This window comes from Pygoscelis adeliae, unplaced genomic scaffold, assembly GCF_000699105.1.
Source record: "Pygoscelis adeliae isolate BGI_AS28 unplaced genomic scaffold, ASM69910v1 Scaffold45, whole genome shotgun sequence".
NCBI lineage: Eukaryota > Metazoa > Chordata > Aves > Sphenisciformes > Spheniscidae > Pygoscelis > Pygoscelis adeliae.
This window is the reverse complement of record NW_008825114.1, coordinates 14,428,794-14,447,309: the sequence shown is the minus strand read 5'-3', so window position 1 is coordinate 14,447,309 and position 18,516 is coordinate 14,428,794. Positions and strand designations below refer to the sequence as shown.

The following is an 18,516-nucleotide window of genomic DNA, read 5'->3' as shown; positions in this document are numbered from 1 at the left end:
AGTTTTCCTACAGATATGAACTGTGACACAGCTGGGCTTTCTCAGCTCTATTTTGAAATCAAAGGTTGCTTTTGATTGCCAGCCAATCCACAAAAACACAAGTGCTGGTTTGACTCTTCAATCCCCACATCACTGGCTCTTTAATCTTCCATGTTTTCACCTCCCTTTTAGATTTGAAAATTAAAACACTTAGACTTTTGTTATTTATATGGATAATGGTATTTTCATAATACTATTCCATTCTCCCCCTCCTCTGATCTCGTATGGCCCTCTCACTGGCACATTTTAGTGAAGCAACTTGCCTTTTGTATTCCTTCTTTGTGAAGGAGTATCATCAGCCTTGCCCCTTGTACTCCCGTACGCAGTGCCTCTGTGAGTGCCCAGCACTTACTTCCTCTGTCCAGTGCCGTAGGCATCCACTTACTCCACCTACGTCTGAGTATCATTTGTCCTGCCAGGCCATGAAACTTGCTATAACTCTGAAAAAGTATTAAGTTCAGTAAAAAAAACTCGTTTCTCATGGTCTTCCTTTTTAATTAGGACAACTAATTCAAAAGAGCTATTTTAAATTTTTTAGAAATATTTGTTCGTTGCCATCCACATTTCCAGAAATAGCAAATCAGTTCATTTTCTACTCAAGGTCTGCCTACTTTTTGTTTATTTTTATTTTACTTCTCCATTCTATTCCTGATACCATTTGTTCTTCCTTAGAAATCACTGTGTCAGACATGAGTAATCAACAAACTTCAGACTGCTTCATTAATTACTCAATTATAAATATTCATCACTGGGAACAAAATTACACAAAATAACAGGAGAGAATTCCCCACAGCTGATGGTAGCCACTTAGAATTTAGTCTGTGACTTGCCTGGATTCTGGAGCATCTTACTCTCCCAAGCCTTGCCCACGAAGAAAAACAAGCTCTTTATTTCCTTCCTGCATTTCCAGCCTCCAAGAGTACAGAATGATGCTAACTCATGCCACTGAAAAATAAACATCTATTTTCATGGCACATTTTCTAATTTGCAGCTTGAAACTGTGAAAATCTGATTCATTTTTCCAATTTCTACCCTGGAAAAAATTTGCTTTGAAAATATCAAATATGTTATGAAAATTCAAAGGGTGCCTCAGACTCCCTAAAGGCTATAGATACAGGGTTACATTGGCACAAACTTGTATTACCAGTGAAACAGATAACTCTACCTTCCAAACTAACCTCAGTAACCTAATCCAAACAACTCCTACAAGGCATTCCCTTCCCTCCCCTGCCCCGCTTATTTTCATTTTGATTAGCTCCCTAAGATGCCTTATCACCCTGCTGTACACACACCTATGTCATCATACCAGTGGTGGAGGGAACCAGCACCCAGGTTTAGAGAGGTCAAGAGTGTCTCTTTCAGCAAGTGTGTTTTGGTAGGCTTCTTCCTCATTCCTTTTTAGCTCTCCCTCCCTCCGTCTTTTCATTAGTACAAAATAGCTCTGTGGTTGACTCTATACTGTTAATATACTTTGGAGACAAAAAATACAAACAGAAAGCATTACACTGAACTTCAAGGGTAATCAGAAAGACTTCAGACTAAGCAGGGAGAAACTGTGTGATCCAGCCTGGGAATCAGTACAATTACCCTCTTTTTTTGCAGGCCTACTGCAAACATGTTCTACGTATGGCCTAAAATGCCCAGGTCTGTAAGTATGATTAGGGAATGACTTGTAGCCAATACCTAGACAATATCCACTGCAAATTGCTAGCTCACTGTAGCCAAATGCAATTCTTCACTCTTAAGTACCAATCATTAAGGACACAAAGAACAATTTTGCAACCTTTAGATGGTCATTTGACCTCTGTAGGACATAAAAGATGACAGACTTAAACAATTCTAAATCAAAACTTTGAAGACTATGTTTGGAGAGCAATCCTTCCACATGCAAAATTGTGACATTTTGCCTCCCCAGCAGTCTCTAGATAAAACAAAACAATTTCATACTTCTTGTGAACTGTTCTGAAACTTAAGGGAATTACATATACTAAAATGTATTAAACGCCACTTCTTGATTTTTAATAAATATCACTGTTGTGACTGACACTAGAAACACCGTGTTTACAACTACACAAAACATTTTTTCTAGGTTATATTTCAGAAAGTTCATAAACATGGACTTCTTTGTGTAGCCTCCTGGAAATTAGAGATCACTGCTCAAGAATTCACTTCCAACTTCAAGCTTTAGCTAAATATTCAAGAAACATGTTTAGCATGTTTCCACTACCGTGAATATTTATAAAAAATCTCAAGTTTAGAACACCTATGAAAATTTCGGTCTCTTTCAAAAGGGAATATCAACTATGAACTAAATGTTAAAATAGTAAAAAATGAAAAATTTCAATGTTGCTATGCATACTTTTATACAGTTTTTATTTAGTCCTTACTGTATGCAACATACTACATACCACAGTCTGACTGACTACAGTGCCAAAGAAGAGTATGACTTTTTAAGAGCCTGTCTTCAGAAATACCCAAATTTATTAATAGCTCTTGTCACCAATGCATCTGAACAATTGCAACTACTCTCTTTGAACATGATTTGCATTTCAAAATGTATGTGTCTTAAGAAGAGGCAGGCTTGAAACAACCAGTTTCAAAAAAGGTAAAATTTCTCTTCTGTATCTGTAGACAAAAAATAATGAGGAATTGTGCCAGTCTCCATGCCAGTGAGATCCAGCCTTAAACAGACTCCTGACACAGGTCCACAAAACAGATCACAATAGGTTTGGCAGAACTTTCCTACTAGTTCTTTGCTGTTTCAGAAGAATCAGTAACATCAAATTATTTAAACAGGAAACCAAGGTCTGTTTTATTGCTATGTTAGGTACCATCTCTTTGGATATTCTCGTAATCACCACCTCAGGTGCTTCAGCTGCACATTACAGAAATGCAAGATTATTTATAACAAATGAGGAGCCATGCAGTTCAGTGATGTCTGTGATACAGTTGAACGCTACATCTGAAAAGAAGCATTTAATTACAGAATGTATACTAGCATTAGTACTTCCACCAAATTGCACATTTATGCTTGTTGTAGTCATCTTCATAGCTTTCATAAAGGTAAAAATATTTCCTGAATTCTTTAAAAATACATTGATATTTTAATCTAATAATAAGATAACATAATCAACTAGACAGATACAAAGTATTTTTAAAAGGTAAGACATTTAAATTGGTCAAATAAATATCAAGATATCATAATAATTTTTTTAAGGAGATCATTGCACATTTTCCAGTATTTCCCACTTAGGAAAATTAGCACAAGGTTAACTCTTTCTAGAGCGTTTCCCCAAAACTGCTCAATCATCCTTTAATAGCTTTTAAAAATGTGTTTTCCATAGCATTCTCATGAAAATCATACATCCAGAGTAATTCAACCCATCCCTTTTACTTCCCAGAATTTCTCCTTTTCTGTGTATCTGATATCTAGGGCTCAACCTGAAAAAATAAATACATGTGCCTGACCGATTCATGTACCTATTCATGTATGCCAAGGTAAATAATGCACAGGTAGCTTACAGGATTAGGACCCAGTACTGAAGGGTTTCAGTGTCATGGAATGTCTTTCATTGATGTTGTTCATATCAAAGATATGCTTTCATTCCTAATCCCACAATGAGGAAGTGAGTTCCATTCCAGTCGCTCATTAGTATCAACAAAACCATTTACTAATTTATAACAGCACTAGAAGGGGCAATAAGTAGGGCAGAAAAAAGGCAGGAGGAATCTCCCATTAGAGGTACATTCGCAACGTTGTCTGCTAGGAAAATTACCTTTTTAATTTTAACGCAAATGTGTTTAATCCTTTTCTTAAACAATAAAGAAATGGGATCCCAAGATATTTTAACAAATAAGGATTCTTAACAATGATCATGAGAAAGCATTTAATTCAAAATACACTGGTAGCTATGCTGACTCAACACTGCTACATACTCCTAAGAGTTAGGCAAAACTGCTTGATGGGCTGGCAAAAAAGGTTCTCCTTCCCAGTAATGAAAGATGTTTTATACACATTATTCCCTCCGCAAAGCGGTTATTATAGTGTCTAAAATAAGTTTTTATTTTAAATCATTTTATAATACTTAATATTAGTAAGAATACTTCAAACAAAAGTATAATTTTGTTAAAATTGCAACATTACCTTCTTAGTTTGAAACCCCAGTGCTGTATTGTGCTAGTAAACAATTGAAAAACTTTGAAAAAGAACTGTTCTTTGTTCACGATAAATATATTACAAACATCATAGTCAATGCTTTTTTTCTATCTTAATAATTATGTTATTGATCGCTGTTAAAAATTACCTGCCAATTTTAAGAACTGCTATAGTCCTTGCAAGTATAACTTTTGAAGAGACAAAAAAGTGTGTATACATATATATGTGCATACCCACATACACTCACACACATACTCTCTTCCTCTATTTTGCCCCCTTTTTAGTATTTCCGCATAAAGGCCCCAAAAAGCATGTTATTACAAAAAACATGTTCAAAGGCTAAAAAACCCTCCTTCTTGATCATTAATGTATTTTCTAGTATCAAAAGCGCAAGCAGGGAAATGCTGAAATTCCATGTGTTCAGTTCCTCTACTGAAAACAGAAGTGTGCCCTGCTGTACTAACATCAGGTTTGCAAACACATACCTCAACTTGCCTAAACTCATCCCACAAAGCTTTCTTGTAACCGTTTTTTGTGTGTATTATAATACACCATTATTTAAAACACATAAAATGGAAGTCTTTATAAAATAGTGGATAGGTTAAATTTCAAAACATTGTACTAGTGTTAAATTAGAGGAAACATATTGGAAGTGGCCACACAATGCTTGTACTTTGTTATTCGCTTCACTTTTCTTCAGGGCTAGAACCATGGATTATGGACTCTTCTGGGAAAGGATTTGACATCTGCCTAAAAAGTACCATATGCATAATTTGGAACAATTTAAAGAATTCCCCTATGAGAATATAATGTAATAGTACTTCCCCCATACATTATAAATGGGCTTTATTTTTAGAAAGGGAAGGAAAAATATGACAGCATTTTGTACAATGAGCTTTACCACTATATTTATGGGTTCATCACATACAGGATTTTATTTTAAAAATGTAGCAAGAAAGATTCTAATGACTGTGATATGAAAATTTATTTTCTGACAGGAATTAGTTTCTGGAATACCCTACAAAAGACTGACCATAAACCAGCTTGAGACTATTTGCTACCATCAGACTGCCTGACCCAGGTCAAGCCCTCTTTTCCTGCTTCATTACTGATTCGTAAAATTCCATGTGTTTGTGTACAACTGCCATGAAATGTCTCTAAAGCAAGAATAATGCTTTGCAGTGAAAGGGAAAAAGAGTCAAAACTAAAAGACATTAGTGATTTAGATGCTTAAAAGAAACCTTCAAATGCTCAAAACACACAGACAACACACAGAGGAGGAATCCTATACCAGATGAGTGTTGCTAACATACGTCTCAAAAACTTTAGTAATGGGCAGGTAAACACGGACACATTGTGTGATCACAGGAATTGCCCTACTTTTGCATGCAGTCAAAATTCAGAATTTTCATCACTAAAGATACTATACTGAGTTAAATTTCCTAAACTCATACCAAAAATAACTCCTTAGGGAGTGAGGAAGGGAGGGGAAGGGAAAGACGTAATGAACTTGACTGAGACATTCCTGGACTTCATGCTGCTCATGGTTTAGCAGTAGAATTACCTAACTACCAGATGTACAATTAAAAGGCCTCATTTTCCTCCCTAACATGGATGCCAGTGAGAAGACCCTTAATTTCTATTAGCATAACTGAAATGAAAGGTAACCATATATCTCTAGTTTGGGAATGAAAAGCAAGTATTCAATTAGACCAAATTTCTTCCTCAACTTCCAACTTTGTTCCTGTTTTTTGGGTATCATAAAGAACTAACAGCCATTAAAATCCGGCTTTGAACATTACAGTAAAACAATTACAGTTGTAGAAGTCAAGACTGGATTGTAGTTTCCCTCCTATAAAGAGTTTATCTTGAAGATGTCTGTACAGCACTGTGTACTTTCATGAACACTAGATAAAATGCCAATTCTTCTTGCAGTTTCAGTTTGCAGTTCATTTGGTATCATCAATGCACCTTACATAATAGATGAAGGAGATTTTAAAAGTTGATTATGAGAGACTAAACAGGAAAAGACTGCATCTCTAAACTTATTACAATATTGATAAAAGACTAGTTGTGAAGCAATTCTATTAAATATTATGTATACTGATCTTTATGCTGTATGGTCAGTTGTTTAAGCCAGGAAGGAAAAAGAACACAAGGTATTAGAGTGAAAATAACCTGTCATGCATACCTTCTCTTCCCCTAAGTGATAATTCCCTACTCCCTGCATACACCTATTCCAATACGCAACAATTACTTACTCCCACTCAGAATGAGCAAATGCAATCACTTAGACAGGCCTGAGGTCTGCAAGTCCTTTGGGGTTTCTTAAGCAGAGAGTTTGTCTGTTCTCCTACAGGACAGCCACAGGATTCAAACAAGGATGAAATGAAAACAATGAAAGAGAATGCTCGTCATCTTCACAGTTGCTCAGCATTACACAATTCTACATTCTTGCACCTATGTTTAAAATTAATGTGTACAAAGCTTTCAGCTAATAGTTACGTACCTCCCACTCTGGTCTGTAGTCCATGTAACAGATCTTCCCTCCGGTTTGGTTTTGTACCATATTCTTATTGCATGAGGAAAGTCTGTTGGAGTCTGAATTCCTGATTTCCTTATCTCCAAGCTCCAAGTGCCAGTAGTAAATAGAAGCTCTCCACAGCCAGGCGCCTGGCTGCAGCGAGTAAAATAGTATAGCTGTTCCTTCCAGCGATCTGCTGGTAAAGTCACAAGTTCATGTACAATCTGATTCCTGAGATTTTCCAGTTCCTTTGAAACATCAGTTAGCTCAGCAGACCTTGTGAATTTTTCAATGCCTGACACAGCAGCAACATCCACCTCCTCAACCTTTAGCACAGATAAATCACAGCAGTCCAATACCAGCAGAAAATCCTTGTTCCCATGATTCTCTATGTCACAGCAGTCCTTTGAACTAGAAATCCCAGAAGCCTGTTCCTTGTTGCTATGGTTACCATTTTTATCAGAAGTATCTTCTTCACCTTTACCACAGACAGCAAAGTCATTATATTCTGTTTTAGATGAACAGGCACTCACATTTGTCACAGGAGTGTGGCAGAGTTCAGATGCCCTCATTTTACAGGTTTCACCAAACTGTGACTGGCAGCTGCCTTTACCAGTACTGCTGGTTTTCTTGTACCGGCTCCCAGTCTCAAAGAATAAAACGATGATGCCTTCAATAACTTTACTTTCAAAATCCACATCCAAGTCCAATATATAGTGCTTTACAAGCATGTAGCTAGTGTTGGCCATTAAGGGCAAGTCATCCTTCATGGGGTCTAGCTGTGTCTCCATGTTCCAGTCTGTTGGGGAACAGTTTTACAAAGCCTTAGACACTTCTTACATATGATATCTCCATAAAGAACAAGGATATTCAGCCTCCCAGTGCCAAATGTAATTTTGATTAATATTACAGTATTGAAATTAATTGCAGTTACTCCACTTCTCACATTCTATTAAAAAAAAAAGAAATCATATAATCGTTTCACAACTGTTTCTAAAAGGCACTAAATCTAAGTTATTTAAAGTCCAGTTGCCTTTATTAAAAATAGTACCGCCAAAGGGTGATCCTGTCTCCACAGAATGGCATCAAGCCAGCTGCTTCAGGATTTGCTGTCAAGAACCACTGGCTTTATTTTTCAGAGATCTCCTCAAGTGAAAATATTTCTAGACAGCTTTTATAAACTGAAAGAAACAAACTTTACTATAGGCCTCCTGTTGACTTTCTTCACCCACAATGATCCTTTAGAAAAGATAAATGGTTATGCAACATCTAATAATTTATTACTGCAGTGTTTGTTTTTAAGGTTGCTGTGTTTATTTCAAATGCATTACCTCAAAAGATAGCGATCATTTTTCTACTGTGATTCTAAGTAACAAGAGTAAGGCTAAATCACCTCGTATGTCTTAAAGTTTTAAAGTAATAATTTCATATATACAATGCATCTCCACAGATTAATATACCTTCCACATTACAACTGCTCTCATATCAGCACTTCTAGTAAATTACAAGAAAATGAGCCACTTTACTATGAGTGCGTTCCAAGTATTCCTTTGAGATTGCTCTAGAAGATTTTTAAAATTTATGATTAAATACTTAAGGCATATGATTACATCTTAATAGCTGGAAACCCATTAACACTCAGGATAATAGCATCTTACAGAAAACAAAAGGTCTTCTCACTGGAAAATATGCAAATACCTATAAAAGCAAGAAAATACTAAAATGCATCAACGTTTGTTGCAACAACAGGCAGAAGTTCATCACAGAAGTTGAACTGTCATATATTCTCTGTTTTGCTATGACCATTAAGCTAAAGTTATGGACTTTTAGTTCGCCTAAGTCCTTTTTGTCTACTTTCTAGACTAGCAATAGAAGTCAGAGGAAGAAACAACTGCTAAGACGTGCAGTTCTCTCCCTGCCAGTTCAGTGACACTTCCGTGATAGGCAGCCAAGTCTGCTTTTAAGTGCCATAAGTGAACAGATACTGCCTTGTGACATTGTTTCAGTTTCACAGCCTCCTCGTAGACTTCAGCAGCCAAAGTCAGTTTTTGTGGAGTTCTCAAAGTCAGCACAGAGCAGAACCCAGACTCCCCCAAGACTTGCTATTTCTTTTGTAGGAATCCAGGGCATGCTATCAAGCTAGCATCAGTAAGTGAAAGACTCAGGCCAAGAAATTATCTATATTGTTCCCTGAACTAGCTTCACACAAAGCACACAAACCGTAGCAAATACCTCCCTTCTTTGATGGCTTTCTGCCAGTCAGAAACAGCTCTTACAGGGATGTCTGAAGACATGCTGAGAAAAATCTTTCTTTCATTTTTATATCAATCCTCCTGCACTTCTGCAAACATACCAGAGCACCAAGCTCACTTCAGAAGGCCTTCTTTCACTGAAATAGCTCAGTAAATTCAGAATAATTTGAAGACTGCCTGCAAGAGACACTCATTGCATCTTTTGAACTGCTTCCAGTAGATACTTCTCTATTCTGTTTCAGTTTTCCCAAACTTTTTCTCCGAATTTAATCATCTTCTTGTTCATCATAACAGTTTACCATTTCAAGTGCTTTCAAACTTCACGTATTTGCAAGAAAACACTTTGCCTCTTGCACTGCCTTAACTGATACGTACATCTGTCTACTTTCAGAGTTCAACCTTGTATCAGGATCCAAAAACAGATTAATGAGGTCCTGCAGAGTCCGAGTGATTTCAGTGTGGCTTTCCAAAGGTTACTTATCTTTGCAGGTAAATGTGCAATGTTGATCTGTGTTTTGCCAGTGTGACTTTTAAAAAAAAACAACAGAGGAAGGTGAAGAATTAAGTACCCTGAAGTGCATACTGGGCCCTAATATCATCGTAGTGATTGCTTTCTACTTAATTTAAGGAAGTCCAGAAAGTAGTATAGAAGTGGAACTACAGCATTTAGGAAGACCTGTAAGAAAGGCTGAGGAAAGATTCAGCAAACCTCAGCTTGGTGAATGAGCAATGTCTATAAATAGCATACGGCCATTACAATCATGTCCTTGTCTTGACACCTAACTGGGAATATCAGTAGAACCACCAAAGGTTCTAAATGCTGCGACATGAGCAATGCATCTACAATGTCTGTATGTAATGCTGTGGACTGAACTCGATGTTCTCTGGATTTTTTTCTGACTACCAAAACCTTATGACTTCTGACAGGTTAGCTAAGTATCGGTGGTAAGAGAAAAGAAATAAAGTGACTTGGTGGGGAAAAACCTGACACTGGACTGGCATTCAAGAATCCCTGTTTCGCACAAATACTTAGATTTTCTCATTTGAAAACCAGGTATAATACAATACTGATACATTTTATAAAATGTGAGTACTACACTAGCAATAAATATTTGTGCTATGCTATATCCCTGTTTTTCTGTTTTCCATTTGGAAGATGTGATCAATTTCTTACCTCAAAAGTATTAAGCTAATTACACTAACTTACATTAAATTCTCAGCTACCATGGTAAGAAGCACCTCTGAACACCTTAAAATAAATAGTAAAGCTGCAGTTCAATGCCTACAAAACCACACTTATTTTATATTTAGAGGACTGTCAGATTTATTTAACATTAATTAACAGGGCAGATTAAAAGGTGACAAATAGTGCCATACAAGTAAACTCAATCCAAACTTAAAAAAACCCACAATTAATTGAAGCATTATCAAAAAATTAAAGTCTTGAAATATAAGTCCTCTTCAAAACTATTAATACCAAAACATGAAATCCATGAGATTCAAGACACAATTTAAAACAAAGGCCAACGAGGCTAAAAAACACGCAGAGTGGACATTCATTTTCTACAGCTGAAAGTTTCAGATCAACACTTCTATTTAGTGGAGATGACACATCTGATCATGTTTACAAACAGAGCAACAGACAAGAGGAACGCACTTGTAGACAAGTTACAACTATTACTGCATACACTCTGACACTGAATTTTAATTCAGATGTAACGCTCTGCCCGTTTAATCCTATCTCAAATCACCTTAACTTTACATATGTCAGTTGTCAAAAATTGTAGGTAGTCTCTCTATCTCCAAGCACTGGTAAGTGAATTTAAATGTCTGTTTTCAGGTGTCTCAGCTTCTGAACCTCTGAAGAATTTTTTAATGAAATATTTTTAATGAGTCTACAGAACATTAGAACTGTGCAACAAAGAAGCTGATATGCTATTCTATTCTGACAGTGTTGGGGACTCCTTCGAATATCTTTGCATTTTTGTACTGTATTTTGATAATTTCATATTGATACTGAATTAGCAAAAAGCTCCATCTCCTGTGAAAGCATGCTTCTGTTACAAATGGTAATTTTACTTCTCCACTAAAGCCTCACACTGGAAGTTGCATCCTACGAAGTGAGGTGGTGTCTCAAGTAATTTGACATAGTCCTATTTAGAGGTCTCCTAAGCGGGAAAGAAACTGAATTTACGGACTACAGTTTTAAGACAGGGTAATCGTGCATGCTTTTAATTTCAATGTTAATTTTGTAATAATTCCACCAATTTTAGCTTTTTAAAAGTAGGAGTTACATTATGAAGGTATAGCAAACTCCGCTAATTAACTGTAGAGTTTCTAAATATAAACCTTCAGATGGTATAATCTGCAACAATAGATTGAAAATTATATTAAAAAGAACACTGGAGAAGTCCAGGGAAATATATGATAATGAACTTATTTGTCAGTCTTGGGATACACATCCTCAGTGTGAACTTCTGTCTACATGATGTTAATTGATGTTCTGACACTTCATAGTGTACCTGCTTCTAGCTAAACCAAACATATTTGCTAACAGCTTCACCACTGGTTTTTCAATATCCAACTGCAAACATACATACACTGAATTCAGAGGAGGAAAAAAATGGGCACAAACAAAAAGCCTGATTTTTTTTTTAAAATGTCATTTCTATACTATCTGGTCTATGCCTGGAGACTCCAAAGAGTGAGTTTGGCTCACTAAATAGCATGCCAAAAATCCGCTGTTCACAGAATAGAAATTACAAATGAAATTACTTCCTTTCCTTGTTCTCTAGTGTTTCATGGTCATGCACAGCAGCAATGTTTGTTTTAGGCATTTTGTGTTACTGTATAGTTGTGCAGATTAAGAAATATCAGAAACATACTATAAAACAAAAACCGATTTCAAAACATTTAATTGTAGAGGTTAGCTTAAAACTGTTTTTGGTCCTATCTGTGTAATTTCAATTGCAGTAACTTAGACATATCTATTTCTATAATACAAATAAGTGGCCAAAAGTAAATGCTAAAAAGCAGTAAAAGAACCTTAAAGTCCAACCTTGGAACTCTAAATAAGCATCACATGCTGTTAATTCTGCTGTAAAGAAATTGTCCACTAACATACTTGCACTGGACAGTTAACTTAGTGAGGAACTCATGACAAAAGTAAAGCACAATTCAGCACCTTTCTGTCAGCAATAATAGTCCACACATAGCGTATAGAGAAACACCACATGTAAGACAAATTGGAAAGAAGCTGCTGTTAGTGTAATTGCTTTGATCATCTATTACATAAGCCCTCTCTCTCTCCTTGATTTTGTATCTCCACTATATACTACCATTCTCTGGAGGCACGAACTCTACATTCATTATTGCCATGATTTCCTTATCACTGTGATAATGAAAAACTCTTCTAGAAATTCAAAAACCCACTGGGAATATGTGTGTGGAGCTGCAGATAAAGCCCCTTGCTGAGAAGTATATAATAATTCATTAGCAAGGCTTGTTAATAGAACCAGACATTTTCTTCTACCTACTGAAAAGCAGAAGCCTAACTCCCTGCAACAATACAAAATTGCATAAAATAGCAAAATAAGATGAAATTGATAAAAATATTTCTTAAGACTGTATCCAAAAGTTGAGATTTTAGAAGTAAAAAGTCCTAAAAAAATGTTAAGTTGCAACTCCATAGTCCTGTAAAGAAACAGCCGCATGTAATGCTAGCTGTATAATGGTAATGAGGTGTTTCCTACATCCCTATTAGCTTTTTCAATTGCTACCACTTCTTAACATTAAAACTTCAATAAAATGTATCAGATTAGAAATTTCAGCGAATATAAATATGCATCTCAGGTTGTGAAAGTCAAAAATCAAGTAACTTTGAGGAATGGTTTGATCATTTCATTAGAAGCCATAACAGTGTGTTTGCAAAGGAGCATGTGGTTAGCACACTCTTACTACCACAGCATCCTCTGCTTTATGGGCAAGCAACAAGACATTCAAAAATGTTCTTTTATATCTATTTCTAAAGAAAAATAGAGACTAAAGACAGAGCTCTGTACATGGGAACATTTAGCTATACAAAATAATGCTAGATATTAGCAGAACATTCCTTTTTTTTTGGGCTTCCACAGTATTTATAAGGCATGGGACTCGCAGCTCATGCCCACTCCTATTCATATTTGCCCAAATTAACTGTGCACACTTGTCTAGTTTGCTTCATTTAAAATATTTAGAAAGTTCATAACCTGACTGTAAATATTTGCACTGCTCGAAATACACACCCAATACTCATTAAAAGCAATAATTTTCAAATGCATGCAGGGAGCTATTTAAAATGTGCCCTGTATGTGTGAACTAGAATTTTGGCAGCTTACCCTTCATTCACATCAAAACATATTTCCATCAGCCAACTGTATCGTTTCTGCCACATTTGGCCTTTCTTATCAATGTCATCCAAACTCTAGATTTATTAAAAATATTCTCAAAGTACATCTTCTTTCTTTGTTTGTTTGCACTATTTTTTTGTGCCTCCACTATTGCATACATACCTCATATGTGTGATAGACTAATTATATTGTCTGGAAGAGTCCTCAGTGGAAGAATCTAGTTCTTTCCCTTGAGATGAGACAGAAGTGTGTGAAACACTCCTCTATTGTTTTTAAATACCTTTGCAGAAGGGAATTGTTCATTTTCACTTGTTAGCATGATCCATTTTTTCATAATATTTAATTCAATATTCTTTCCTGTAAACATTTCTTCCCCCTCTAAGCTTCACGAAGTTCATGTTTCCCAAAGTTTTGGATAAAGAGGACCTAGTTATACTGTGGAAGCACTCACTTGCTTCTCACCCCTTCTAACCCCCGCCCCCTCTCGGAGGTCACTCTTCCATCTCTCCACTCACTCAACACACCAGTTCAGAATAGGCAGATTATTAAAATAAAGTTTAAACTGTGCTCTCAGTCAAAATAGTTCATTTTGCCCATAATAAATTAAGACAATTTACATAGCCTGGTCATTCAACAGATCCACAGGGGCAGCAGAGCCCCAGCAAGAAAGACAATAAACACTTGTATTGCTACAGCTAGAAGTGGTGTTTCTCTGTAACCTCAGCCTTTAAATCTCAGTGTTTGCTCTATTAAACCTGAGCCAATACCGCTATAACCACAAAACAATTCTCTGAGCTTTTCCCAATTTTTTATTTGCACACTGAATTTCTCTTTCTGTAATACTTTGTACTTACTGCTATTGAATTTCAACCTAATGATTTCAAGTCATTTTAAAAATCAGTTACGTCCTGACTGCAAAGTGCTTGTAACTTCTCCAGATTGACCCCATCCAATCACTCAACTAATGCAAGCATAAAACACGTGAGGGTGTGTATTCACAACAAAACTAAGCCAATCTTAGTCTGAGATGCCACAATACAAAACGTGTCTTTCTTCCTCAAATTTCTGCACAGCCTTCCTTCCTATGAAGCTACACAAGTGCAGAGGACAACTTAAGGGAAGAGGCAGGAACATGGAGCTGGGGACAGAATATGATCACCCTCTGGGAGGCAGTTCAGATTGGGATAGACTTAAACCCAGCATAAGGCCATATCCAAATTTAACAAAAGTTGAGCAAAACCCAGGACAGACTCAACTACATTTAAGTATGTTGAAATAAATTTAAAATGCTCTCAGAGTTAAAAAACAAATCACTAGTGAATGCTGAAGATGGTCTTGAGAGTTTTGTTTGGTGGGTTTTTAAATTACAAACAAATAAAAGAAAATTAAAAATTAAATTCAAAGGCAAATTAAAGACAGTTAATACAGGACACAACAGTCCTTCCAAAGGCAAAACAAATCTGCTATTATTTCTTCATTATCTAATAGCTCAGTTGTTTAGTAAGAGAAAGCAATCAGATTATTTTAACAATTTTAACTTTTGACAAGCCTCAACTGCATGTTTTTTCCCACTAAATATTAATAAGCTGATTGCCTAACAATTCACTTAGCTTAACTTAATCCTCTGGAAAGAAACTAAGTTTATAATAAGTCTATTGAAAAAAACTGCAATTTCATTGACAGAATAGGCCCAGCAGAGAGCCACTAACATGGCTAGAGGACTGAAGCACACCAATGTAGGAGGAGAGGCTGACGGCACTGGGTCTGGTCAGCCTTGGGATGAGGCAGTTAGGGAAGATTACCTGCTATATCCCAGTACCTAAAGGGGTGTGTACAGAAGATGCAGCCAGACTTTTCTTAGAGGGGCACAGAGAAAAGATAAGCAAAAAGATATTAAGCTGTCTTGCAAATACAACTTCATTCCATATTATACTACATTAAATAGAGCTAACTTTTTTAAAAATACAAAAAATGGTCATTTTTATATTCTGCAGAGCTGCTTTGTTTTTGTTGAACTGAAACACTAAATGAAAAGGTAAGGAGCAAATAAAGAATAAGAACAGAAATACATCATTTTAAGAATGAGTATACCAAAATATATTCCCAGGAAACAGTGTTCTTTACATTTTCAACAGAAGTCTAGAATGTAGCCAAAATAACAAGAGAACAAACAAAATATTACTCTTCTGCTCCAGGGTCAAGTTAACCAGAAATTTGCAAGATAGATTATATGTTTAGAAGTAGTCAGACTACATCACTGTTTCTAAAGTTGCTCGTTTATTTTCCACATAGAATTTAGCTTTAATATATATTTCATTGCTGTAGTATTAGAGTGATCTTCCACACAGTATTCAGAGTGGCTACTTGAAAAAGTTAATTGTTTGTAACAATGAAGATGCCTAAACAATATTGTCTGCATTGACTGTTTTTTGAAAGAAAATTCTTTAAGAATCTTTTTAAAGGCATCTTAAGACATCTTCTGCAAACAGTATGACAGATTTTCAGAAGGTATACAGATCTACAGAGATAGTACCTCGTGCTTTTAATGGAGATTGGGCCACTAAATGTCTTCTTAGGAAGGGAGAGATGGGAAAAGGGGAGAGATGAACAGAAGCCCAAATGCATAGTGAAGTCTAATTATTTACTCCCTCCAATGACTCTAAAAAGCTCTGAAACAGAATTGCAAAGCTAACACTAGTACAGAAAAGACCGAGGGGAAAATGGTCCTTAAAACTTAAATCAATTGTTACTTCAGTAATAAATTAAGATGACTCCAAGGACAAAAAATCTTCAGGTGACGCTAATGTATCTTTAAAAAAATTCATTTCATACATAAATTTCAGGGATGGAAGCAGAGAAGCATTGTGATTGTTTCGGAGAAAGAATACAAAATAAAACCTCCAATGTGAACAGGAAAGAACTTTATCAAAAGTTAACAATATTTTTTAAAAGCTTTTCAGATCATTAAATGTTTGTATTTGAATCCTGGAACTTCACTTCACTATGGGAACTCTTGTACTTATAATCTTTTGACTATAACACACTGTGGTAAGAAAGAAATGATGATGTGAGTGTTTGATTACTTTCTACTTTTCTTTAAGCCAGCTTAAACAAAAATGTTAATCTTCAGTCACAAAACTTCACATTCTTCACTGAACTAAACCAAAAGGACTTTAAGGTAAGATTAGTTAAGTTTTCTGGCACATACATAAAATATTCATACAAAACACTTGTTAAAAATTATACATAGCACCACATTCAAGGTGTGCTTTTATTATTTTCTTTGCAGATATTAATCTACCCGAATTGAAAAGGTTTTCCGTAATTATACTCCAGAGGACTTAGTGTGCCCTCTTGTGTATGGGTAATGTTACACCACTACGTATTAAATCAGGTACATATGCAATAAAATTCTCTCTTTAAAATTACATTATAAGTGATTATAAAATACAAACAACACACACTGCCTTTAAACTATTCTTTATACAACTTCAGACTCACATCAGACCAAAATTTATAGAAGATAAGTATAATCAGTGCTAATACAATGTATTCTCCAAATTTTTTAAAAAAAGCAAATATTAACAGAGCTGCAAAACAACTGCGCTTTTTAGTCCTGTTTTATTTACACCTGCTTTATTAACAAGAAATTTAATGGTAAAATGACGCATTTTTTGAAAGCACACAGCATTTGCAATACAGAAAAACAGTATAAGGCTACCCAGCATTTAGAACAATCTAGCAGAAACATTTTAAGGCATATATATGATAGTCACCTGATTAAGAGCTAGAAGGAGGATTTAAATGTTTCATTTAGGCCCAGAGCCATGTTACATAAGAATTAACTTGACACGAGATGAACAGATGCATTGTCTTCAACTGGACTGTAATTTTATGACATGAAAATAGATGGATAAATGGTTGCGTTCCAGACAAGATGGATATCTACTCCTCCTTCGGGCTGTGCTTGGCTTATCAAATATTGGATCTCAACCACCCTGGGAGAATGTCTGTTTTATCCAAGATGTTTTTTTTCCTGTTTATTTGGTCACTTAAATAGACAGTCTTTTCAGTATCAAGAAGAAAAGTAAAAGATTAGGGCAATTAATGACTATACACCCAACCTCTGTAGCAATGAAACAGATGAAATAGGAATCACATTAAAGCAAACCAGAAATCAAACCAAGTGGGGGGAAAAAAAAAAGACAAGCAAAAATTGATAAAGGAAGAATGCACTTCAACAAAAGAGCGAGTATAGAAATTACTGCAGAATGTAGTATCAGAGCTAAAAGGTAAGGTTTTCTTAAATTTCCTAAAAGGACCATTGTGAAAACCCATAACTGAATAGGACAAAAAGATAGCTCCTGGACAAACTCAAACACAAAAAGGAAGCCTACAGAGGGTGGAAGCAAGGACAGGTAGCCTGGGAGGAATACAGAGAAATTGTCCGAGCAGCCAGGGATCAGGTTAGGAAAGCTAAAGCCCTAACAGAATTACATCTGGCCAGGGACATCAAGGGCAACAAGAAAAGATTCTATAGGGAAGTTGGGGATAAAAGGAAGATGAGGAAAAATGTGGGCCCTCTCCAGAATGGAACGGGAGACCTGGTTACCTGGGACACGGAGAAGGTGGAGGTACTCAATGACTTTTTTGCCTTGGTCTTCCCCAGCAAGTGCTCAAGCCTCACCGCCCAAGCTGCAGAAGGCAAAGGCTGGGACTGGGAGAATGAAGAGCCGCCCAGTGTGGGAGAACATCAGGTTCGAGACCATCTAAGGCACCTGAAGGTGCACAAGTCCATGGGACTTGAGATGAGATCCATCCACAGGTCCTGAAGGAACTGGTGGATGAAGTTGCTAAGCCACTACCCATCATATTTGAGAAGTCGTGGCAGTCTGGTGAAGTTCCCACTGCCTGGAAAAGGGGAAACATAACCCCCATTTTTAAAAAGGGGAAAAAAGGAAGACCCAGGGAACTACAGGCCACTCAGTCTCACCGCTGTGCCTGGGAAGATCATGAAACAGATCCTCCTGGAAGCTATGCTAAGGCACATGGAGGACAGGGAGGTGATTCGAGACAGCCAGCATGGCTTCACCAAGGGCAAGTCCTGCCTGACTAACCTAGTGGCCTTCTATGATGGAGTGACTACATCAGTGGACA

General features: G+C 36.3%; 1 protein-coding gene across 1 annotated transcript in view; it reads right to left on the bottom strand.

Moving 5' to 3' along the window:
* Positions 1-7,510, bottom strand: part of LOC103920405 (chromosome unknown open reading frame, human C9orf3) — a 193,565-nt gene extending 186,055 nt beyond the window's left edge. The window contains 1 exon segment of the mRNA XM_009328133.1: positions 6,705-7,510. Within this exon segment, the coding sequence (XP_009326408.1) occupies positions 6,705-7,510 (806 nt within the window).
* Between the last annotated feature and the right edge of the window lie 11,006 nt (positions 7,511-18,516).